Source organism: Passer montanus, unplaced genomic scaffold (genome assembly GCF_014805655.1).
Source record: "Passer montanus isolate IOZ18808 unplaced genomic scaffold, ASM1480565v1 scaffold12, whole genome shotgun sequence".
Lineage (NCBI taxonomy): Eukaryota > Metazoa > Chordata > Aves > Passeriformes > Passeridae > Passer > Passer montanus.
Genome location: NW_024358722.1, coordinates 8,020,083 through 8,047,618, shown reverse-complemented (window position 1 = coordinate 8,047,618; position 27,536 = coordinate 8,020,083). Strand labels below are relative to the sequence as shown.

At 36.4% G+C, this 27,536-nt stretch overlaps 1 protein-coding gene across 2 annotated transcripts in view; it reads right to left on the bottom strand.

Annotated features, from left to right (window-relative positions):
- The window catches only part of SRBD1 (S1 RNA binding domain 1), a 125,024-nt gene that overhangs the window by 29,000 nt on the left and 68,488 nt on the right, over nucleotides 1-27,536 (bottom strand). For both annotated transcript variants that reach the window (XM_039698021.1, XM_039698022.1), the window contains exon 18: nucleotides 20,654-20,736. In XM_039698021.1, the coding sequence (XP_039553955.1) occupies nucleotides 20,654-20,736 (83 nt within the window). The remainder of the gene's footprint in view (nucleotides 1-20,653; nucleotides 20,737-27,536) is intronic.

The following is a 27,536-nucleotide window of genomic DNA, read 5'->3' as shown; positions in this document are numbered from 1 at the left end:
GTCACACACATATTGCAGAACCTTTAAGCTTCACACTACTTCAGTATAGGTACCTGAAATCAGTCCCAGTCTCACAGATGACAAATCAAACCCACAAGAACTTAGTGATTTCTCCCTAACTAAAAAAGTAAATGAACCAGATAGGATCACAATTCTTCATTTCCTGACTACAATCATCACTACCCAGAAGTGAGCAGGACACATTTTGCTTCTACAATATTTTATGATGTTCATGCACTGATTGCTGTATTTGCTGATTGCCTGGACCAGGGACAGCTTACAAATGTTTTTGTATCTTAGCTTTCAGCTGTCCATGTATCAGTATGAAACAGCTTCTAAAGTAAAGGATGTGTTGAGCTAATAACCATTTCTCATCGAACCATTGTCTTACTACAGCAGGAGTAAAAAAAGTGCTGTAACTGAATCCATTATATCATCTTCCAGAGGAAGTGATGACATCAGCTCATTAATAAAAATTAGTCTGTCCTCTTTCATTAGTTATTTTCAAGTAGGGATCAAGATTTGGATGCAACTAGGCTGCCCCCTCAGACTAACAGATTTAAGGTCTGGACAAGAAGTCGGAAAATGAAATTATTTAATTTCTCTGTCAAATCCTAACAGTGGGAAATGTGTTTTCAAAAACTGATTCCCACGTTCTCCTGTTGCTCTTAACTTCTAGCAACATCAACCAGACCACCTCACATGTACAACCAAACAGGACAAATGCCTCCAACATTGTTTCAGTCAAATACATTCCTGAGATACTGCCTTTGTAAAACAAGGCATGTGAAAGAATTTAAAATGGCTTGTACTTTAATTTGGGGGTTGGGGGTGTTTTTTATTTCTTTGTTTCTGCTGTTTTGTTTTGGTTTCTTTCTTTCCTTTTAAGTTAGGTAGGATTTATGAGGAACACGTTTTTATTATTTCATGTATACATCTAAAAGAGGACCTCAAACAAAGATCCCTGTGGTTCAAGTTATGCACATAGCAAAGACCTCTAAGTATGAGGTTTGGAAAACTGGTCCAAAGTATACTGAAAAACAGGTAAGTTAGGAAAATGAAAGAGAATCGCACATAGATGCACAAAGATGATGGCACATCAAATGAGAGAAATAATTACATCCTCTTGAAAACGTTTCTCAACAGGAGACAAAATGCTCCTAGCTGCAGCAAATTTATATTTGGAACAAACAAGAAGCTACAACTGATGTTTTTTATTATGCCTTATGCACAGATATGTTCTTTACATACTCTCAGTCTTCTCCATCATTCAGTTCTAAAGCCTCAAAAAAGAAATGGATATCTCATCAGGTTTTTCAAGCAAGTTTAATTTCTTCCTTTTTCCACCTGCACATGTTGCACCTCATTGTGCTAAAATATGCATTTTCTTCATCTGAAATCCTGTCTTTAAGTCACAGTCAGTGAAAGAGCTCTCTTGGACAGCTGCAGCTTCAGAACATTTTCAAAAGCTACTAACACAAAACAAGCAGACAAAAGTTTGCTACGAAAACTTATTACACAGCAAACTGAAATTTCAGCAACAAAATTCCATTGTCACACACAAGAGTGTTGTAATACAGTCCAGTTCCATTCTATGGTCCCTTCAGATACCACACATATAAATCCATGCTGCCATTTTCCGGAGACTATTGCATTTGCCTAGAATTTACTCTTATTTTCAACTGGTTCAATGGTTTCAGAAAGCATTCATATCTTCAAAGAGTTTATATATTAATCTATTTTCTATCTGTCCTAAAGGACAAGAAAAACAGGCAAAAACACACTCGTGAAAAAAACACATTCTGAAAGGTATCTCACTGAGAATGCAGACAGTCCAAGAAACAGAACCTGTAGCAAACTTTTTCCCAAAGCTCTGAAAAACTAATCCCAAAACCACATTAAGATATGCCATTTACTTGGGACACTAGCTTTTTAGAAAAGATCGTGGAAGAAGCATAATGCCCTCTTAAATAGAGCTGGGAAATTATATGGTACCTAGTAATTGCAATGCTGGATCAGATCTCAGGATGTGATAAAAGAGAAAGACACTCTAATGACGTGCATACAGAGGGAAGGAATGCTACGAAAATAAAGAGCATGGACATTCTATTTTGCACACAGTTCAAGCCAATGACGGCACCATTACCTTTCTTATCCACACTTAAAAGATCTTCCAGCAAAATGCATGGGTTCTGTAACAGCACTACTCATAATAAAGCACTTCTAACAATGGCCCTCAGGTTAGCAAGGAAAAGCTATGGCAGGACCAGATTTACCTGAGATATCCCTCAGATACTCATTCATCAGAACATATATACAAAATATCCACCAACACAGCTTTACTACAGCAGTGTAGAGAGAAGCAGTGGCAGAGGAAGAGGCCCCTGACAACTTACACTTCCTAAAAAGACAAGACTGAGAGCATGATCAGCAACACTGCTTTAAAACAGCCTAAAATAGGATTAAAAATAGCCTTTATCTATAATTTAGGAATAAATGGATTTGTCACTGACTTCTTTCACCAAAAGAGACAGAAATTTAAGAGGACATAAAAATAACATTTCCTTTACTTGCCCTCTCCAGCTCATAATATCCATCACACAAATTAAAATAAAATGATGGACAACTATACAGCAGGAATAAAGGCTGGAGAAAAAATACTCAAACAGAGGGGAGTGGTTTAATATTTGAAAAGATTGTCCAGATGATCAACCACCAACTCTGAGGTTTTGTGATGTCAAAATTTATGCTAATCTTAAGGGAGCAAATAGGTACGAGAATTTTCATTCACATGCTTCTGTACAAGCTGAGGAAGTAAAATTGAAACGAAGTACCATCACTTAATTAATTAGAGGGAAAGCAACAACAATAACAAAAAAGTGTTACAGGGCTACTTAATGCCTCTGCCCAGAAAAATGTGTCAACCTCGAAAAAGTCCAGGTTCACTAAAGAATTTTTATTTTGCTCTGTAATAATAACATACAGTACTTAAACTACTACAAATAAGAACAACACTTGTTCTTGTAAAACAAATGAGTTTGAAGGCCCTAAATGCAGGCTTACCTGGCTGAAACTAATGTTTTTCATTAAAATTTTCATTTGCAAGCCAAGATTTCTGTAACTGCAAATCACTAGTGTCTCAGTCCTTAGTTTGATAAGCATTCTGTTGTAACACACCTTTCATTAAAAAAAAAGATGTCACATGAAATGACCATACACATTACTGAAAATTTACCACAGATTGCTACAGAAGGAATACCAGAAGAAGTTAGTATTAAATATGTAATTTTAGAAAAACCCAATCAATTTTAACTGTTAAGTCCTGTTGCTGAGGAGTTAGAGGAAAAATCCAGCCTGTGTAACTTGGCATGAGAATAGTGTGAAGCAACAGCATGTTGGTTAGCCTCACCTGTTCTTTGCATTCTAATTATTTTTACATGAACAATGTTTATTTGCCATCAGTAATACATGAGGACAATGTATTTCTATAGCAAATGACATGGCACACAGCATTCCAAAAGGAATAATGTTCCACTGCATCCACTGGGACAGCAGCCATTTACCTGTAGCCCCTGCAATTCCAAGGAGTTCAAGGTCCCAGTACTTCCCTCTGCATTTTGCACTGTTTGGGTCCAACTTCACAACAGCTCAACTTTCCTTTGAAGCACTGCCACATCGGGGCTGTTTAAGAATGAAATCTGCTTGCCTTTAGGGCTTGATTGAGTTAAAGGGCAAAATCCTGGCTCCATTTGAAGTCAGTGGGCAGTTCGCCATTTAATTCAATTCATCTACTGTTTCACAGTGACCTTAAAGGTATACCAAAAAGCTTGCACCCATGTATCCTGCCTTTGCTTGCAGGAAAATGTGGTGGCATGTATTAGCTCTTAACAGTAATGGTGGCACAGGCTGGTGGCAACTAGAATGTTTTTACTTTGAACATTCACGTGAAGCTCACAAGCACAACAAATTACAGAACTGAACTGTAAACACTGGTTCATCAAAAAAGTTTATCTTCTGGTTGGGATCAAAAATTCATTTTAAAATTTAGAAAATACAGAACAGGCACCTGAGAAAACATTCACTTAGTCTAGATCATTTCAAAGAAAAGGATGAAGCAAATCATATTTTATTTCACCACATGGAGTCCCATGGTTTTCAATATTAACTAAAATGTGGCTGTACCAGTGCCAGATCACAAACATCCAAGGAGACATAAGCAGGACATATTTCACATTACCACCTCAGCACCCTGAACAAACTACAGTGGCACAGGGTTGGATGAATGTATCAATTTGTGCATCACCAGGGGCAGGTGCAAATCTATAAGGAAGGCTTTATAAAAGCAATTAAGCAGTTAAAAGAACAGTTGATCAGAAATTCTAACTGTGGTATAGAGGTCAATAATTTAAAATTACTTGTAATCAATCACACTATTACTCATGTCTTTAGAAAACAAGATTTAAATGCTCCCAAATAAAATCACTCAAATTTACTCTTATAGGACTGTACCAATAACCTGTGTAAAACCCCAAATATTTTCCCATGTTTCTCACATTCGAGTAATGCCATCCATCCAGTGGCAGATGCTGGGATGCTTGCAGGTCTACTTTTTTTCAATTCCCTTACATAAATAGTAATCTCTTTCAAAGTTAAAAATACTCATTTTCCTTCCCAGCTAATGTATATGGGTACTTTATACCCTTATTTAGAAGCTTGGCAAGAAACACACAGGGAAACTGATTTTGCATAATGTCCCTCTCTTTCCTACTTTCAATATTCTGGCATAATATTAAAGATCAACTCAGTAAAGTCGACAGTAGAATATTTGTGTTATGCACTGCTTTCTCAATTTTTGACTAGAAATTACATCAGTAATCAATGCTCAGAAAAATTGTTTCTACCATAAGCTTTTCCTCATACCCAAAATTAAAAAAAAAAGATAAAAATTACTAACTGCAGCCTTTAAGACAGACACTGTAGTATTTGTAGAGTCATTAAAAAACATTTTCCACTTATTTTCGTCATGTAAAATGAAAATATATTCCATCACTGAAATTATGACATAACCTAGGTTCTCCTAGTTAGCCCAGGAGAGCAAGAAAGGGGAATGCCAATTAATCCAATTACTGACAGAGAAGCTATCAGGATGAGTACATATCAGGTCAGGTTCAAAAACACATCAGAAGCAACAGTGTTAAAAAAACAGAAAAGAAAAATGAAAAAAGAAAAAAGCTCACACTCCCTGTGCTGAGTAGCACTATTAAATTCAGATGCAGGGTTGTGTTTAGGTTGGACAGGCCCCAACAGTAGAACAAAGTCAGTCTGTCTTAGTACCATAACCAAATTCTACAAGTTAACAGCTTTTCATGAAAAGCTGCCATTTCAAAATGTCAATCAAACCTGAATATAAGTGGGAACTCCTGCAGAAATAACCAGCTGCAGGTTTGAAAAACATTTTTCACTGAAAGTGGAAACACAAAAGATGTTTGAATGAGATCTCTTTTCATTCCTGTAACAGTAGACGGTCATTTTCACAACATCAAGGACAAAAACACAAGACAAAATTGCAAATAATGTCTTGAAAGAACCATTTGCAGGGGTGATGAATGATTCAAGTTACAAATGACAGAATTATTGGCAAATTGAAACTCATTAATATGAAAAAGCTTCTCTTATAAGACTGCAGTTTGTCTCCACTTTCTCTCATTGTATCTGAATGATTAGGTTGTATTAATTTCATTGCATGTTTAATATTGGCTTTCTTACCTTGAGGCAGCAGCTTGCACTAAGATCATCTGATTTGCAGTGCAAGTCTTTCAGGGGGGTTTATGTGTTTAGTAAACAATTGAACTACTTTCAGGTAATAAAAATGCAGATTCTAACACAGCAAAGCCAAAACTTAGGATCTACCCACAGAGAGAACACAAGTTCTGGATATACAAACATAAATAAGTAACAGCAAAGCCAAAACTTAGGATCTACCCACACAGAGAACACAAGTTTTCCAATTCAGTTCTGGACATACAAACATAAATAAGTCATTTTTTCAATAAACCAAGGGAAAAATATGATTTATACAAGTGTACATAATAATGGAAAAGCAGCTTACCAAAATCACTTTGGCCACATTCTCCTTTCTAAAGAATATGGCATGAACAAAGCCATTTTCTCTACCATCTGAAAGATGTATAGCATATCTGAAAACGAATTTGCAGTCCAAATATGGGCTTCATCAATTCCTTATTCAACAACTGGACTGATACAGCAGTGATTTGTTTCACAAATTTCCACATTCAATGTCATGAAACACAGTCAACAGGGAGATTTAGTGAAGAGTTAAAACCACTGTATAAGATGCCCCTTTCCAAAAGGGAGAATCTGCACTGTAGTATCATTACCCATTTTGCTTACTACTAGCAAGTAATAAAAGCAATTTGCACGTAGATGAACACCTCAGCATGTCTCAGGATACAGAGTATTAACACAGACATAGTGACTATACATATTTATCTCCTTCTAGCATGACTATCAGTCATCACAGGAATGAGAAAATGTTAACTCTTTTGAGTGACACCACCTTTATCTCAAGTTATGCTTTCCACCAAACTGAAAACACATTTACATAAAAATCACAAATGAGGATGTGATGAAACAGCATAGTTATGTTAAATGTAATTGAACATACAAGATGTAAGACTTTGAAAAGAAGGAAATAACATATTCAGCAGCATTCACTGAAAAATAAGATGCCACACAACATAAACTGAAATAACTTATCACTTATAACCTCACTGTACTGAGATATCAGTGACATCACACAATTTCACACTACAGTACTGTTTTTTATAGAATACATTAATTTCTGACATCCCAAATCTTAATCTTCATATTACACTGAATACATAGATATTCCACTGTGATATGCATTTCTCTAGCTGCAGGCTGCCGCATACTACCACAGTTACCTTAGAATTTTTCCTTACACTCAAAGTTACCTCAGTAGAATCACGACAGAAATTTATCAATACTGCTCCCAACAAGAAGACAAAAAAATACAGCAAGATTTTTTATCACTAAATCTTGTTCTTATCCCTTGGTATCACCAACATTTGTTTTTAAGTAAGCTGGAGCATATACGCTCAACTCAGGTTTTGAGGTGAATAATTCTCAATATAAAGAAATAGCTGAAGCAAGATAAACGTGATCATAAAATGCTGCTACCAAGCCATTTAAAAACTGAGACAGCAGAGATAAAAGAAGAAAAAAAACAAACTGTGCCAAACCTAGTGCCTTAGCAAGCAGAGTGTTTTTTAACATTCTTAAAAGCATTTACTATTTACTTCAGGAAACAGCTTACAAGTCAAAACACGTTGGAGATTTTTTCATTTTGTTTGGCTTCGAGCTGCCAATTGTTAGTAAAGATTACTATTCATTTTACAGGAGTGTTAAGAATGCAAATGGTTAACAGTAGTATAAACTATATACTTGGTTTAAGTTTGAATGTCTAAAACTATTACACACTGCATTCATCTGCATTCCCTGTTTATGGGAATGAAATATGTAGTCATTTGAAGTCCACAATATGTATACTGTGTTTGTAATAACTGCAGATTTTACAAGCACATTATTCTTTCCATTAGGATTAAAACCTCACCGAATAGCAATTTGTGAAAGAATTCTAGCAGGGCCCTGAGCCCAGAACTCTGACCTCTGATGAGATGCTTGGCAGCAACAAACTCTAGGTCTAAGCAAAACATCTGGTTTGAGTTAGACTTCCTGAAAAAATAGCCCCTGTACTGGGGAAACTGGTATTCACTCAGCTTTGTCTATACACTTTGACTGACTGCAACACTGTTGCAGGGGGGGGTGTGAGGAAGAGAAAAAAATGCTTTGCCAGAATGCATGTCAATCACTGCAGACTTCTTGGTGGCCTCCGAAGAGGCAGGCACTTACGCTAGGAGACACTGTACGCGTTTGTTCGAGCTTCTTGGGATTTTTGCTATTGTACTCCATAGCTCAATGTTTTTTCAGAATTAGTGCCAACTCTGAATTATCGAATCCAAAACTACAGTCTAGTTCAAAATATAAATTTTGCCTGAAGAAATAGTTTCTGCAGATTCTTTTTAAACAATAATTGTTTTATACTAATTTTTCTTACAAATTTAGACAATCACTGTCATCATAAAATGAATTAGGATATTCCCAACAAAAACACAAACTCTCGCTGCCAAGAAATCTGTAAGAACAGCAATGGCTTTTGGTTGGCTCCCAAGATTTTTCATAGGCAACACATTGCTACATGAAATACCTAGAGATAAGAGTAGGACAGAAGGACAACTAAAGAGAATGCTGATACAGTGGGGTGGGTGTCCTGAGCCTCCTGCTCTCAGACCTGTCATCAGCAAATGCTCCAGCAAGAGGGACAAGAAACGGATAGAGCTGGTTCTTGCTTCTCACTTTCCCAAGATGGGAAGTACACCCAATCACAGGGTAGGTGAAAGTGAAGAAATGCTCAACAATTGCAGGTTTGGCATGAGTTGCACTTTGTTCAAGCTGGCAGGCCTGATAAGGAGCGCCAGAACAACGTGGTGAGGTGGGTAGGACACAGCCTCGCTTATAGACACGACTGTCAAGAAGTACGTGCCCAAACTCAATTCATCAGTTGTTTTTTTTTTTGTGGGACACCTTGCATTTTTAGAGCATCATAGTGAAATGTTTTAAAAATAGTTTAGCCATAACAATGAAACAGCTAGCAGTAGTTACTGAGACCTGTTAGATTAACAGATACACAATGCAGCATTAAATAGCTCATATAGGCTAGGGAAACTCAAGATAATTGAATTTGAAAGCAACAGATACAGATTTCTGTCAACACATTCATCAGTGCTGCATATACACACAGGTATGTATAAGAAATGTGTGACACAATTTATCTATGCACAACCTTACTGTGTATAGAGAAATTTACCTTTAGGCACTATTAGTAGGCACTATTTATATTAAAAGAATACTTTTTCTGTACACTGTCTTCTTAATAAAATGTATTTTGGTGAAAAAAGCATCAGAAAAATTTTCGTCTATCTACTGCTCTATTTTATAGAAGTCTGCCATATGACTGTATATTATTAATGTACTCATAGTTTATTTTCTTCCTGTGATTGCTAATGCAATAATATTTTTATGCCTGTTCTAACAGTAACTTTACACTGGAATTAAATGTCAATTTATGCTTTCAACCTCCAAAATTTTAAATTAAATGTCACTGATATCAACCCCTTGCATTCAGGCAAAATGCAGCCACCAACTCACAAAGGGACATTTATAAAATAAGCCTTGCTTGTTTGAACTGCAACACTGCCATCGCTGGAGTTTCAGCTGGGAGACTTAAATAAATAAAAATAAACCAAAGTAATAAACACCATGTTTTATGGAGCTGCACAGAATTAAAAAAAAAAAAAGAGAAAGAAAAAAGAAAGGAAAAAAAAAAAAAGAAAAAAAGAAAAGCAGTCTTCCTGGCAAACTTGAAATATTAGATTTAAAAGCTGCCTCTCTCATTCCGGAAGATGCCTGGCCCCCACTACTCAATTCCATTTATGAAGGACAGTCAGCTGTGGGCAACAGGGCCACCCACACAAGTGCCCATTATGCCCTTTGGAGCCGCAAAGAGATGTCCTTCTGTCCATGACTATATAGAAAACAAAACAACATTCCAAAGTAAGGCAACTAAGGAAACTTCTGAGTGCAACAGGAGTAATGAATCCTACAAACATCTCAAGCAACACGAGGCAGGTGGAAAAACAGAGCTTCTTAGCCCAAGGCTTTGTAATATATATTATGTTCTCCATGGAGCTAAATTTTTCTACTACTGATGAGATTCCAGTGGCCCTGTTATCCAAATGTATGATATGAAACAGTTTTTTTCCTTTTGAAGAAATAAATCACATATGCCCACAGACTTCAGTTTTCTGGAAGACTGAATATAATTTTAGAATCATCACCATCAGCTGGTTGACAGCAATAAAGACAACATTCACTTTAAATAACCCTGAATTATATACAGTTGAGTAAATTTGAATTTGTTTTGCTTTAAGGTCTTCCAAAGTTGAAGCCAACATGCTGAACAAAAATATTAAACTATCTATAACCCTGTGTCAACATATGATGCTACTGGGAATGGTAAGTGAATTAATTTTCCAAGGAAAATTAATTACTTATGACTTACAGTTGTAAAAGCAAACAACGTAACTCTGGATTAGGGCACATTAATTTCTGTTTGGAGTAGCGATTAAATTAATTTCATATAATTCATGGTATGTAATGGAAAGCAGAACAAAGATGAAATCTTAGACAATGACTGACACAGAAAAGTGTATATTTATGTTCCTGATACAGAAAATAAAGGTCACAGATATTAATCACTGTCTAGTGAAACATGATTTTAGTTTCTAAAATGATTTTTTCAAAACTGTTTGTTAGGATAAGTGTTATTAGCAAGATAAAAATCTAAAAAGCAACAAATTACAAAACATCAGAGAAATCTTGCATGCTACATTGTCTCAGTGAAAAAGATTACAGTTTTCAGTGATGTCTGTTGAATGACATAACTCTCACAAAATTATCATGAAGAACACCAACACTAACTTAAATTCCTCCTACATTAAGTTCATCTTCTTACTCTTCAAGAGAGAAGAAAAATTTGATCACAGGTCCAATATTAAAATAAATATGTACATTAACATATTGTAGGACTTTTATCAGTTACTTATATTTTATAGTAAACAGTTAATGAGAAAAATTATTTAACACCCTAACATATAAAAGAATTCTTTCAGCATTCTATAATTTGGTATCTGTTCAAACTACATAAAAATAATTATTTCATGAATTTCATTGCAAAACATCAAATTCTTACTTTATTTAATACCAACCAATGAAACCATATATATTAGCAAACCATTTATGGTTTTAAAGTATCATAAGAATTTTAATTGCCACTTCTGTTCTCCTACTAAAAGAAAGCACAAATTTATTGCTCATTTCAGATTTCTGGGTATCAAATCAACAGCTGCTGTGCTACAAGCTCACATGGAACCACTCAAAAGCATGATAGTATTAGTATTTTTCCTTATGAGTCAAATGAATATACTGTTAATTCATGAAACCAAAACAACAGATGCAACAGATGACCACTGCACAGCAAGCAGTGACTATGGAATTTCAGCAACAAATAATATTTACATTGGTGCTGTTTAAACTGGCCCCCACATACACTCAAAGCAAGTGATTCACATCCCTACTGCCACTTTTACCTGACTTCAGACACTAAAGACATGTTTTTATTATGGTAATAGTTTGAACAATTTTATCATTATAATATTTATATCAATATTTGAAAACAATTTGTAATAAAACAGCTTAGAAATTAATTTACTTCACATACAAGATAACTGACCCTGAACACAAATTCACAATCACAAATAGCTCATAATGGGTACAGGTATTTCCATAAGTAATCTGCAGCTCTGTTTTTTAGTGTAGTATTTTTAAGACTGTCTCAAAAATGCAAAGAACTTTAGTTAAGAAAATTTAACAAACTTAGATGAAAGCAGCTGAACAATTCTTCAGTGCTAAACTTGTGTCTTTTCACTTAAAGTTATTAAACAGTTGAAATGTAAACAGGAAACCCAGCAGCATCTCGCACATTTCAGAAGCTGTTCAATCAAAATACTTTCACAAAGACAGATTTCATCATTGTCTTTTCTGTTTCAGCTTTTAGTCAACCAAGTCAAAACAAGTTTTTCCAATTCAATGCACAGAGAAGCCATATCAAACCAAATTGCAGGACCCCAGCTTCACAATTCCCATTTTGCTCCTCTTGCCACTTGGCTCCCCCATCAGAACAGTCTTTCAAAAAGTTTAATATGCCTGCTGGATCTTCACTCAGGTGGCCCACCTATGTTTGAATTACCTCTGCCCAAGTATATTTACAAAACTGGAAGGAAAAAAATCAAACTAAAATATGAAACAGGCTTGCACACAGCGTACCCTACATCTGGGCAATCCTGCTCACAATTTTCTATGTGCTGCTTTTAGGAAGGTCTGGAAGTAAACAACCTTTACACCTATTTTCCATGAACAATAACAGGTATCACTTTAACCCTATTACAGCACGAATCATAAGACTGTTGTCACATGGTGACAAAAAACTTCCTAACAAACTTCTGCCAAGAGAACTGGTAATTAAGCAATCAGAAACAAACTGACAGGGAGGGCAAATCTGTCCAACAGCTGTTTCCTATCAACACCCTTAGATCATCCCACCTCAGTACACTAACACTTCTGGAGCTTCCTTACTTTTCCTACAACCTCAGCAGCTCTGTAAAAGCCCACATATGCAGCTACAAACTCTCTAACAATAAACAGCAGCAGTGTGAGAGGAGGATTATTAGCAGCAATGTCTAAAATTTACCTGCAGTTCAAGTTGCTTACAAAGGCACATCTCTGACAAGTGTTCAAATGCTGTCCACAGTGCATTTTTGGTGACAGCAGCAAAAGGAGATGCAGTGCACGGGCAGCTTCATGACTGACATGTGCAGATGGGGTGATACCACTTTGCTATTGCACTCTTTGTAAATACACATGCACACATTTTGCTTCATTTCCTTAAAGGGGCAGCATCTCACCTCATTGAGCTGGTATGTTTTTCTGGAGATGTCAGTAAATACAGTGTGCTAGCTAAAATAACTAATAACACAACAGTTATTTCTTTCTATATCCCTTTGTTTTGTTGCAAATGGCTGTAATACACTAGGAAAAGTTTATTGTGCTTTACTGGCAGAACATTTGATTTCTCTTTGCCAGCCAGAGAATAGGTAGATGCAACCAGAGAGACTGCCAAGTTACAGGATATATAAACCAATCCTGGCAGTCAGCAGAACTGCTGCTGAAGATTAAATTACACAAACTTGCCAGAGGTGCAACTTACTTGGAAAGCATTCTTAAGTTTTGTGCACCTACTTCAGTGGGGTGGGGAAACATCCAAAACATTATGGGACTATTACCTCTCCCTGGCAAAGCTGTCTGCAAAGACTTCGCTCCCATTGGATGTCAGACAGCTTCGTTCACAGAGCTTTACCGTACAAAATGGAAAGCTCATAATTTACCCTAAAAATTATGTTGGGCAAAGACCACATGTGAGTTTTTGCTTGCTTTCCTCACAGAGCTAATATTTCATCCCTACTACAAGAAAATTAAGGTTTCCATAATGTGTGCAATGGTAAAAATCCTGTATTAAGCACAAACATATTCACCAGTCTACATATCTACTTAAGTAAAGAAATAAATACACATTTTTCCTTACTGACAAGACACTGGGTTTTTGGACTTCTCTTAGTATTTTATAGGTACAGCCACCACACCCTGTCCTTCAAAAAGTTTTTGTAAAAAAACTTTAAAATCTTGAGTACTTCTCTCCCTTTTCTACAAATTTCAAGGCAAGCAATCACAGTATGCAGCAAAAACATTCAGCGACAATAATCTCTTTGCAGGAGACTACAGGTTCACAGGAGAGGTTTAAGTTTCCTTTATTGAAGAGCAGAGCTAAGAGCACAGTGAAATACTATCCTGCATGTCCCTGTCTTTAAAGTCCCAGTGAGTTTATTCAGAGATGAGATTCAATACAGAAGCAGCCCAGAATTTGTCCAGTTACTTTTTTTTTTTAAATTTACAATAATGGCAAAGATCCTTTAGCCTATTTTTAAAATTTATATAAGTATAGATAGTTTCTTTCATTTCAGATTCCAGTTCACCAGCATACCTCCTTTTATTAGGTTTTTCAATTTAAGGTACACTCCTAACCAGCCAGCTGCAATATACTGCCAAAAAGGAATGATGTACATTTATTATTAAGTTGTTTGATTGCTGCAAGATACACATAACTCAGCACTGGTATTCTCACCCTTAGACTTTGCTTTGTTTAAGCAGAAATTCTCTGTAGGCAACCACTTATATTTAAGTACAGAAAACGGTAAACAAGGTCATGAAATTCCAATGTTATCCAAGGAGGTTCAGCTCTTTGCAGAACTGCATGTGCATACTCAGTGTAGTAATACAGAAAGAATGCTGAAGCCTTTTGTAGACAGGCTGTTCAGCTGGATGTTGAAACCTGCAACCTAGAATTCTGACCAGCAAACAACATTCCTGCTGAACTGTGTTTCCACAGGAGCACACAAAAAGCACTGTGAAGCACACAAAATAAAGCACTGCTCACCTAATAAGACATCCCATTTTCTTAATCAAAACATGTAAGGTGTGAATCCACACAAACTTGTTTTAGTAAGCTTAATACAGCAAGCTCAAGTTTGAGGCTGTTTTGACAATCCCACATCAGAGGTTTAAAAAAGACATTCTTGCACATCATGTCATCATACTCTCACATCACACGAGTGATTCTCCTATGCTATCCAAGTAACCTAACTACCCATATACTCTATGGGTCAATCAAGAAAACCCCCAAATGAAGAAAGAAGTGGAATAAACTCCTTAAGTATTCAGTAAAAAACACACTCCTGATAAACAATCAGTTCCAGTACTTTGCTTCATGCTATTAAATAAAAGTGTACTACATGAAGATACAACCAAAATCAGTTACCAAGAAAGATACAAAGTCTCATATATTTCACCATTTAAAACTGTGTATCTATTATAAGGAAAAAAGAAGATAAACCAAACACTGATTCTTTGTGATGACCTATGCTTGGATTTTGACAACTCAATCACTAGTAGTAGTTACCTCACAGCTTTTTTTTTGGTTAGAAGCTTTCTACTTAAAAACAAATTTTCAAGTTTTCATTACTAGAGAAACAATACAAGATTTGCTTTACCCAAAGAAAGCTACCAAATTCTGTTTGCTGGGGTTTTGTAAGAACAGGCAACTTGCAGTGCAAGGGATGAGCCAGATTCTGTTGCAGTAAAGACAACAGAAATAATGCAGAGAATTTTTCAGCCCACAGCTGAATCAGGCTGATCCAACTACACCTGGTCATACTCCTACACTTAGAGGTATCCCTGAGGTCTCCCCTTTTGATCCGTGTATTTCTAAAATGTTTCTATAGTTCAGCTCTCAGATATCTTCATTGCATCAAATATACAGTGCGATTGTCTCCAGCAAATAATATACATGCTGGGTGTGCACCAGAAGAACAAAATTTTACGTAGTCTGTTGACTGCTGTCAAGAGTGAGGTTAATAACGCCCCTCACAACAGGAGGGTTAATAGCCCTTCTGTGGCAGAGGGACCACCTGGAGGTGAAAAGTCTCAGCAGTGATGATGCCATCCACAGACATCTTTGGAGGGAGGAAAATAACTAAAGAACACAACAAACAAGAAGGGCTACATGCAATGTCAGGCATATGCAGGAGACCTATACCAGTAACATCTCTCCACCACTGTCTATCAGCTGCCCCTCACTGCCCCAGAGACAAGGAAGGATGGACCCAGGCAAGGATGGCCTGCCATAGCAGACAGCATTCTACACAGACTTCTAGGAGAAAGAAAAAAGTTCCTTCCTTTCCAACTGAGACACAACCTCCAGTGAGATGGCTCACTATTAACTAGCTGGCTGTGGATTTTCAAGTGGTTTATATCTGCAACGCTGTAATTAAGAAAACTGGTCTAACTAAAGAGAAAGTGTATCTGACTAAAAGCATTCTCTAAAGTTGCTTTACCAAAACATACCCATCTTCTCTAGGGGAAAAACTCAAGCCTAGAATGAATATCAAATTGCAAATGAAACAATAAAACTTCTGCAGGTAATAATCAACTACAACAGCAATGCACTCCAATAACTAGAGGACCATGGAAAGGAACATGGACAGGAGGGATAAAAAGACATTTCCAGATTCAGTTATAATCAGACACCCTGTTTAGGCTTTATGAAATGCACCTTTGAACAGGACCTTCCAGCATTATACAGAAAACAAACCAAAAATTAGCTCAATTTTTTTTTCCTTTGACGGAATGCTACTTAAGAATATTGTTTACAGATTTTATTTATTTGACACAAAATGTTTCAGGTACATCTGGTACATCTCCCACTTCAGAGGTCACAGAACTACATATATTATCCATTACATCCTTTTAGGATGCTAATTTTCCAAACATGTGCAACATTGAAGATGTTACCACACCCAAAAATAGATTATTAACAGATTTTTGCACTCCCAAAATTATAAAGACCAAATAGGGTGCTGCATTTTCAAGATCAGACATAGTGCACATTTTTTAATATTACATAGAATTTACCAAAAATTCTAATCCTACAACACAGATCACATATTTTGTTCGTAGGCTACAGATGAGTTTGACCTCCATTTCCTTCTATAGAGGTTACTAGTTTTTTAGGATCCAGGGATTTTATACGTCAAATGAACATCAAAAGACCAACCAAATGTAACATATTCCTTGAGCTCTATTTCTCATTTCTCTGCCTTTTAACACATATTCTGGTTTTGACATTTTAAAAGAATATTAATTTAATTCCCCTCTTTAATATGATGAAAATTTATGCTTAGTGCTGCTTCACTCACCTCTGAAAAGTTGGGGTTTTATTTGAGAGTAAATTTTTTTTTGTCTTCTTATTCATTTTCTTTGCTCTGAAATTCAATTCCCTAGCCACAATCTTTGTGAAGCAGCTTTGTTCTCAGCTCTTATCTGTATCTTCCAAGATCACTACAACTGCAATGGTAATTCATCGCCAAAATTCAGTGTACAGCATAATAAAGTCTTCAGCCACTAACTGCTTCTCCCAGAATAGAAATTTGGCTTTGAACTGGCATGGGGAAGTGACACAGCAAATATATTCTGTATCAGGCAGAATCTGGGCACCATCTTCATGTTTAACTACAGAAGAAATCATACTAATATGGCCTGAAGGTGATAAATTAATTTTGGCTAGGTTCCTGTCTGGGAGGAAAGAACAATTTTCCTAATGAGATAAAGATGAAGGAAGACAAGGACCTTTAGGCAATTGGAATTTAGTCTGAGAGAGGCTCTAATAAATCAGGTTGTGCTTCTCTTTGTTTAAGGAAATACCTGTTAGGAGATCTGGGGCCTGTTTATTTTTCTCTGACAAACCTGATTTTCTTGGCAGTGCACAAACTCAGAATCATAAATTGAAATGAGAATAAAAGCAGGTGGCCAAGTTCAAGTTTCAATTTTTTTTTTCATCTAAAATAAGTAAACAAATCCCAGCTGATGGGACTCAATTTACACAGATCTCCTGCTACTTGGAAACCTGCAATTCCATATCCAAAGTATCCATACACAGATGAGCAGATTTGGTTGGAAAAGTTGCATTACAAAAACTAGAGAGCACCAATATTCTCAGAAATGTGCACACTAAATACCAAGAGACCAGATGGGAGGGATCCAAAATCCCATGGAAGTAGCAACTGGAGAAGATGCAGCCCCTTCACTCAGTTCTCTGTGTGGCACACACTCCACAGACTTTGGGCAAGCTCATACTGTTAGCAATGGATTCAGCACATGAGCACTTCAGTTTCCTGTAGCACTGCTATCACTGCTGACAGCAGCAGAGCCCAAAGGGGTCATTCAGCTGAACGCACAATGCTCCTGTACCACTGCCTCATTGCAAAAGATACAGCCTGCATCAGGCAGATTCTGCTTCACCAGTCGCTCATTTCAACCTCTGAGAAAAGACAAATTACTGTCTCTGCCACTGCCTTTCAAGCAGAGTAGTTTGGGACCTCTGGCTATCCTAAACTGGCAGAGGCCATGTCCCAAGCCAGTGAGGCTGCTGTGAAGGCAGCTGCCCCAGCTCTGCTCCCCCAAAAGCTGTGCACTGCTGCCCCTCTGTTATGCCAACTCAGGACATCATTACAAACACCACAAAAAGATTTGGGCACTTGGGCAGGAGTACCAGAAAAGGCAGGAGCACCCCCTGAGGGAGTTCACTCCTTTATCAACACACAGCAAGCGTGCAACCTTCCCTCGAGAAACTACAATGTTGCTTCTGCTATACGGCTTCCATGGTCATGGGCAACAGCACAATCTCAGCCTCTCCCTAATTGCTGACACACTAATCACTATCCCTCTTTCAGGACAAGAATGACAAAACCTGGATTTGTCAGATTCTTAGATATCAATTTCAGGGTGTTTAAGAAAGGAAAGGTCATATTTAAATGCTAGGTTTAAAGTTACAATAGGCTGAGAAAGCAACTACCTCTGTGAAAAGACTGCTGTGTTTCTAATCTAGACCATGCACCACATATTTCACCACAGAAATTAACAAAAAGCTGCAGCCAGCATTTAGATTATAAATTTAAACGAAATAAAACCTTTCAAGTTGCCTTGGATATTATAAAATTCTGTACCTGAAATACTCTTTATCTGAGGGATTATATCAGCCATTACTCTGGGACTCGCTGTACAACAAAAGAGCTTTTTCCATGCCTGTTCTCTGAGACACCAGCAAGTGGCTGTCTCTCTAAAAGGAAGACAAGACAGAAAAGCTTAATTCCTCTTATCCTCCCATCTCCTTCCTGTGCCACAAGAGAGCTGTCATGCCCAGAGGGCAGCAAACTTTCTGACTTTGTTTTCAAGAGTGCAAATTTGCTTTCAGTAATGTCACTAAGATCCAGCACTTGAGAAATTTATATATCTTTGAACAAGCACGCTATAGCTTCTGTGGTGATTCTTAAGAATTCCAACAGGATGTCTATCTACCTCAGAGATTTATTCAAAGCATGAAAAGAATTAAAAATGCATATAGCAGGGAATGAAGAGTATTTGAGATCTACCTCTACCCTAGGCTTCTAGGATTTATTTCGCTGAAAACTTTTTATCTAACCAATTTGGACAATAACAAATAACACAGTTGGGCATTTACTCACAACACCTGTAGTGGATCAAGAAGCTTCTCTGAAAGAGCCAGGAACATGGTTCTTACCTTGCTCTCAATGAATGAAAAGCAAATGACACCAGCTTCAGTCCCTGAGATTGCAGTGAGCTGCCACAATATTGTTCACTGCAACATTCATCTCATAGTATCATGATCCCAAAACCATACGACCACCACCAATTCCATTCCTTTTTGCTTTAGATGTATGCTTGCTTGTACAATGTCCACATGGGCCACAGGAGATGGTATGCATTTAAATCAGGATCTTCTAGACACAGCAATGCAAGCTCCCAGTACTTAAGAATTCACAGTACACTGCAAATAGTAAAATATTCCATCTTGGAACTATTGTTTAAAAAAAATCAACTTCTCTAAATCCTGACACAGCATTTCAAGGTTATTTTTTAAATACTTCTTTCCTTAAAGCAAGGATGAACAAAAATCTGTATCACTCCCCATTATTTCTGACTGTTACTGTTATAAATAAAGCCCTGGGTCTCCACAAGTAGGGAAACCAACTACACTTCAGACTGAAGCTCATCTTTTTGCCTGATGACCACATACATATTTATAGCTGCCACCATTAAACCACATTTTTACTGAAATCTGGATATATATGTTAAAGAAATCTACAGTGTTTCAGCTGTTCAATACCATTTTCTTCAAAGTGTACGGCATAATTGATACCAAAACACTGCTTAAGTTAGATTTACCAATAACCTTGCAGTCAGCAAGCAATATAATATGTTCTATCATCTGTGGTAATACAAATAGGACTTACAAAAGTAGTTCTAAATTCTACTTTAACCAACGAAAATACTGACCTCAGTTCTGTAAAAACAAAATAGGACATACATTTGTTGGAAGATTTTCTTAACACCTTCTCTTTGTCACACCACCTTTAGCAGTGGCAGCAAGGGATTCTAGGTTGCTAATTGCATTCTATCCCATTAATGCTCATGAGCTGACCTGAAAGAACAGATCCAGACAGTTCTGTGCTTTCTGTTCTGAATTCTGCTGTAGTCTTTCAAATTTACTCATGTTCTACAGTTTCAAAAATATAGACAAAAGTATATGCCATATTTTCTGGGGTTTTTTTATTTCTTTATTTGGTGGGACTTACAGCACATGCATAAATGCTTTCCTGAATCTATGCCAATATGCTGTAAAATGACAATAACTTATGTACCACTTCCTAACATAATGCTCTTTGTAAAGAAACTTGGAAAGTAAAAGTTCCTTCTCAGAAATAACCTACAAAAATGTATAAAAATCACAACTGTCAACCATTTTCCAATTCAGCTTTACTTAATGAAAAGCTTCAAAACAAACCCTTTTATTACAAACTTCTAAAAAGGAATGCACCTAATAGTACAAATTAATGGCTTTTAAATGGAGGATCAATATCTCATTGTATTTTACACAAAGAGCTAAAACCCTATTGCTGTGACAATACAGAAAAAGAGAAAGGTTTACAGATCAGGTTACCTGTCTGATTTGATGTTTTTAATAGACTATACATCTGGTTACAGCCATTTCAGAGTCTCAATCACAATCATTAAAAGTAGAGATTAAAAAAAGCAGTTTATGACTCTTAAGTATTTACTACCATTCCATCAAAACTGAAAACATCTTTTAAAGGAGACATAACTAGTTGACAATTATAAAGCAGCATTTTGGTGGTGCTCTATATCATGACAGATTACCCAGATTAAATGATATGTATTATCTTACCTGATACATTCCAACTCCTATGTGTTTGGGCTCGATTTTCACTAGCTCAGCTAATGGGTCTTGGACACGTCTAGCTATGGAAACTGAAAAACAGAATTAGAAAATAGCTATCACTTTTCTCTGAAAAAGCTGAATCATGTAATTGCCTTTGCTAAGGTGTTTTGGGTCTTTTTACCTCTTCTATGCATTTAATTTTTTTTAACCTGGAAATAGTCAATACTATAGCAGAATCCTTTTTCATTGCTAGACAAGGACATCACATGTACGTTAATCAAACTTTATTTGAGTAATTCCAGAAAAGACCTAGGGACATTTTAAACTGCAATCATGACATTTAAAAAATTTTTCTGAGCCACAGAGTTAATAAATAAAACTGTGTACACTCTATTTTTCTCTTTGTACTCATACTAAATGCATATGTAACGTTTAACATTGAACTCTGTAAGAACCTTTAGCCTGAAATCACAGATATGAACAAACATTTTAAAAAATAACAGTATCTGTTCATGAACTTATTTACCTAATACAGTATTCCCTAAGGTATGTATCAGATAGTTACATATTTATCTAATTCAACCATAAAATTCAGTGCTCACTTTAAAAACGGTTCTTGGATTTTACTAATCTAAGCTGCACACCAAAACACATCAATTTGCAATCTGTCACACTTATAACTCCATTTAGAAAAACAAAAGCAATTTCCAACATTTCTGATGCCATTAAGAGCAAATGGGGAGAACCCTTGGTCTTCTAAAATCAAATGTTGAATCAAGACTGCATTTTTGGAGACACTATTTATTGATAAACCATTTGCTTACCAAAATCTCAGAAAAAAACAACATATTTCCAAACATCAATTCATAAACTCAGTCGGATTCTGCAGATATTGGGTTGTATTCAGTATTTGCAACTGTGCTCCCTCCCACATATATAAAACTAGAGGTGGTCTATCTACCAGTATTACATCTATAAACTTCCTTTTCTCCTGACTTAAGACAAAACAGGTTAGCTGGCTTAGCAGCTCTTAGAACATTTAGAACATTCATTCTACTTAGTGAAGTAAACACTAACGAAAAAAGTATTTAGATGTATTCAAAACTCTTGCCAAATAAGGACCAAAGATCCTAAAAAAAAGGCAAACAAACAGTAAAACCCTAAACCCCAAGAATCCTACAAAAGTAAAACCCAAAAGAAAAAAAAACAAAAACATGCCAACTCAATAAAAATTAAAAACAAAACAAACCCCTCCAAAAACAAAGATGATAATGCCTGACCTTGTTGCCAAGGCTGTTTTTCTACCAAATGCACTTGTGCAAGAATAAGAAAAGTGGGACCAAAGAAAGCTGAGGGCCTTTAAAAGCTATGTCCAGAATCAACCCCACAGAATCAACCTCACCAGTCATTTCAAGAGTGTTTTACATTTAAATTTACATTAAAATATTTAAATTTACATTTAAATACATTTTTAAGCAAATCGAGAGAGGGTTAGAAGAAGAACAGAAAGGATTCAGGAGTAAATATATATATATATGCACAGTTCTTTGCTCAACAACACATATGATGCTAAAACAGGAATACCTGCAGTATATCTGGTGTTCACCAGATGATTTCACACATACACGTGTGTATGAAAACATGAACATGGCTATAATGTATTAAATAACCTATAAGCCCCTTTACTGCATCACAGCAGTAATGTATTCATTCACAGAAATGTTTAGGTTGCACACATTTCTGGAGAACAGGGGCTGCCTTCTCTAACACCCCTGCTGAAACAAGGTTTGCTACAGCAGGTTGTCCCAGATCATGTCCAGCTGGGTGGAGACTTCACAACCTGTCTGGTCAATCCATTACAGTGTTGGGCCACTCCAACAATAGATAATGATTTCTTGTGTCCAGATTGAATTTGCTGTGCTCCAATCTGTGCCCATTGCCTCTTGTCCTAACAGTGGGCTCTACTGAGAAGGGTCTGCTGCTCTCCTTCATTCCCTCTCATCAGGTACTTAAAACCCTTTTCAAGACCCCCCTGAGCCTCTTCCAGGCTGAGCATTTCCAGTTTTCTTGGTTTTTCTTTGTATGAAAGGTGCTCCCAGTCCCTAACCATCCTTGCAGCCTAATTTAATTAGCAACCATCACTGCTGCAGGGTGTTAAAGACTTCACAGCATTTCAGTAAAGGACTTGACTAAACATTTGTACTTGAAGCCAAAACAGTAGCTGGAGATATGCAGGCTCCTCAAACCACAACTGCAAAGCTTATCAATTAAATGCTGCACTAAAGACTTCACTTTTAAAGATTTGCACTGTTAAATGCACAGTTAACATGAAGTTCACTGCTCGGTCATGCAAGACTTTTCATATCCTTTAATATCCATTTTAACATGCTGACAAAGGCAGTTTGCTAGCTGGGCTCAGAAAGCACTGTGCTGGTGACATCTGATATGCCTGCTTCTCTGATAGAGAAGTTCTGAATTCAAAGACAATCACGTATGCCTTCTTGTCAGAAAAAAACCCCACAAAAAGCTAATCAGTGTAAGTACACCAGTTATAACTTACACGAGTACAGCTCACTGCCAAAATGCTTTCCTATAACAATAATTCATATTAATTACTTTGAAATACTAGTTGCCCACCACCTGACAAACAAAAGTGAAACAAAACACCAATGAAAGTAGTATTGATCCAAACCAGGAAACACTTACAACAATGTATTTCTTCTGAATGCACTGAGCACAGAGACTATATTTGTCCTTCAGCAACCATCATTAAACTCAGCTTCTTTAATACCCATACAGTATTTTAGAGAATTTTTTTTAGTTCTGCCTGATGGCAGAACTATTTCAAATGTTACATTTTAGATAAGCTGAGAGCAAATACCTCCCACTGTCCACATCTCCTTCTATTATATCTTTAAGAAACAGACAACTATGTGGATAGGTTGATGTAGGAATTTTCCAAGCATAGCTTTCTCTTGGGAACCTTCAATTAAAAAGTAAAATTTAGACTCTTTTTGTCATATTAGCTTGGTTGACAATGCTGTCATATTCCTAGGAGACTTCCAGTGGAGGCGTAGGACCTGATCCAGCAAAGCACTTCAGCACAGATGCATGTCAGAATTCCCACTGGAACAAGCAAAACTATTCACATGCCTAAAGTTACAGAGACATTTAAGTGCTTTCCTGGATCAGGCCTAATAGTTACAATATCCAAGCAGGAAGATCAACTAACAGCCAGTTCCAAGATTAAGGATGCAGCTCCTATGGTCAATACCAGCTGGAGAGCTGACCTGCCTAACTCCCACTAAAGCCAGAATTTCACTCCAGAACTTTTCCAAATAATAATAAAAGAGAGCACAGTAGGAAAAATGAAAGAGTTGTCCACATTCTCTCTAGGCAGAAATTCAGTCAAGATTAGCATCTACTGCCTCTAGTACAGGCAAACCCATTTATTTTTTGCTGGAGTAGTTGCAGACTGCACTAGATGGATCTTTTTTGGGGGCAAGGAGGCTCCACTCTGGCCATTTGTATCAAGTGGCTGGACTCTCACAATACAGGTAGAGTACTACTGAAATCACAAGGGCTCTGCAAGAAGTGAGATGTCTACTACCATGGAGCAGAGACAGTAAAACCTGGTCTGGCATTTTCTTTTTAAAAACTGTATCAAGACTACAAAATTTGTTTTTCATTTTCAACTATTTTACACTGGGTACATTTTAGAAACCATGCATTTTTAGAAGACTAACAATGAAACAGGTAATGTATTCTTACTTTTTACTTCTGTAGATATATAAAGGTATTCTTCACTTTCACCCAAGTCAAAAAGGTTACATTATATTATGACATGCAGGGCAAAATGAGAAAGCCAGATTTCTCCAAAGTTATCAGCATAGCCACACCTGAAAAGTTTGAGAGATTTATTAAAATATGCTAGTCTAAGTAAAATGTGCAAAAACCCTAATCAACATTAAACAAAACATTAAAATCAGGATGACATGACCCTCTATTAGAAAATCACCACAAGACTTGCACACCCCATAAATGCAAACCTTGGAGTTGTGAATTAGGATAAAAATATTATTGCAGCACTTAGAAAGGCAGTAACATACTGCACAGCCTTTCAATAAATTTATGTAAAATTTTAACACTTGATGGGACAAGTGTCTAGGTGTCCTCTGACTTCAGTGTAGATGTACTTCACATCGAAGTGTAATGAGAAATAAAGAAAATCACAGCAAGCATATTTACTGTAATTCCATCTTGTCATTAGATAGGACATATTCTGCCAATTCATTAAAAAGCAGTTTAACTGCATGGAAGTCTCAATTCACTCCATACTTTGGTTATTTGACAAGACAAACCCAGCAGACAACTTGTCAGTGATGAAGATGCCCATTGTGGTGGAAAAAATCATCCATAAGAGTTGCTTGCACAGCTCATGACAACCTCTGTGTCTGATCTTCATAGAAAGTGAGGAATTACATTAAAATGCTTTGATTCCTAATGGCTAATAAGCAGATATGCCCTCATGAACTACATGGCTACTCCTGTCTTAAAGATCAAATCCCTAATTTCAAATGGAGAAATTTAAAATTAAGACTATTTTCTTCAAACATACACCACATAACTTTGTTTCTCTAGTAATTTCTATAGCAAGCAATAGCATTTTTCACACAAATCACAGGAGAGTTTTCATTAATGAATACTGATACTAGGCTTCAGACTAAAGACAGAAACAATAATTAAGACTATTTTCTTCAAACATACACCACATAACTTTGTTTCTCTAGTAATTTCTATAGCAAGCAATAGCATTTTTCATACAAATCGCAGGAGAGTTTTCATTAATGAATACTGATAATATTCAGACTAAAGGCTTCAGACTAAAGACAGAAAAAAATTGCCACACTCAACAGTGAAGGGCCAAAACAACATAGCAGCCCTTCTATTTCTCTGCATGGTATCTATGCAAGGGCCATGTCAGCTGCCAGCCCTTAAAAACTAGAATTAGTGCTAACTTCTTTGGCTACCTGCCTCCCTTCAGTAACAGAACAGGTCTAAAGCAACCATTAAGACTCAAATCAGACATGCAGACTATTCAGGGTGCAAGGGCAGCTGAAAATCTTGTCAAGTAGATGAAATTTATTATGGTTTCAAGTATTGTGCCCACTTTAGGGGCAGGCTGCCAACTTCTGTATTCAGGCAACTACATATTGAAATGTTCTCTTTTTGCATTGCTTTATGTAAGAGCCACACCATAAAGCAAGAGCTTTAAGGCTTAGATAAGGAAAGCATGAAGAATGCTTATGAGTAGAAGAACAAAAAAGTTTCAATTTCTTTCAGTTACAGTGGCATTCAAATGTTGCTTAACACCGTAAGCAGAAAAACATTTTTGGCCAAAAGTCCAGGATGATGGCATTCCTCCTTTTAAACACATCTTCACATAAAGATAAAAAAATGTCTGAGTCAATAACTGTGACAGCTTAGCCACTCCACATGAGTGGGAGCATTTGTTTTGTGCTTTGAAAAAATGTGAAGCTTCCAGATGTGAAGATAGATAGCATTATAAATGCTTTACAAATAAATATATGGCAACCACAAGCTATTAAGCTATGATGAGTTCAACTTCAATTCTGTCATAAATGAGAACATTCTGCATCTTTATTACAAAACCTCAGTATTTCATTCTTGCTGAGACATGCTACTATAACACCCAAGTAACTCATCCACCCTCCTATTTTAAGTAGCTGTTGCAACTCAAAAGTCTTGGTTGAAACTTCAATGTCAATGAAATTAAAAAAATACCTTTAGGTAATCAGGGACTCACAAATGCATAAGTAATTACTGTCAATATATCATAGCACAGTAGATACGGAAACATTACAACTTTTTAAATCCTTTTATAAAGGCTATTATTGTGTTCAAGATCAATTACTCTCCCTAAGTATCTGCAATAATGTTTACTCAGTGATCGATTGTTCAGGTTTCCTGAGTCCTGGAAGCCTTCTATCCTGTTGACCTGAATTTCACCCTCCTTGCAAAGGATACAGTGAAATGTACAGTAGTCTTTTCATTAAGCATTCTTTCTCAGTAGGTCAGGATTTGTGACACAGTTTTGAATCCTCATATATCTTCTTGGTGGGTTTAAAGTATGCAATTTATTTTAAGCAACTGTTCAACAGCTGCATTTCATCCAAAGCTCTTCCGTAGCAAGTGAGCAGGTTTTTGTTTTAAAAAGGTTACATTTTAGTTTACTTTTAACTCCATAAAACTGATAACTGTTATTTGCCTATGATTAATGAAATAATGAATGACAATATTCTACTTATTTATTACCAAGAAAAAAATCTTTAAAAGAGATGGGTTGAATACAACAAGAAAGTTAGCAATGTGTTTAAAGAGAAAAATTTGACAAGTGAATATTACAATGCAGCATTTTAAAATCAATATTTTTTCTTAGGAACACTCTCAAAAACATTTTTCTCAAGCACTAGTAATTTCTGTATCACAGAATAGTATCCATTTTATCCAAGAGGAGACAGGGGACATATAAGCATTTAACTGAAGCCTCATAGGATTTTTCTGTCACAGAAATGAGCTGATCTCCGAAGGTGGTATAAACTCCAAAAAAACTTTTCCCCATCTGTTCAGCTTAAAAGGTAGGTATCATCAATATCCTTTTCATATTCACACTGCTAATACTAACTGCATTGCCATGCCATTGATTACTGTTACTGCTAAAAGTAAAAAATTAAAGTTCTAATCTTACAAGAGCTAGTCATCTGCATCTTAGAAGAACTAGTCATTTGTATCAACAACAAATAGAACATTCTGATCACTTACAAAAGGTTAATTTCTTATGCCTGTAGCAAGAAAATCAGCTTTGGCA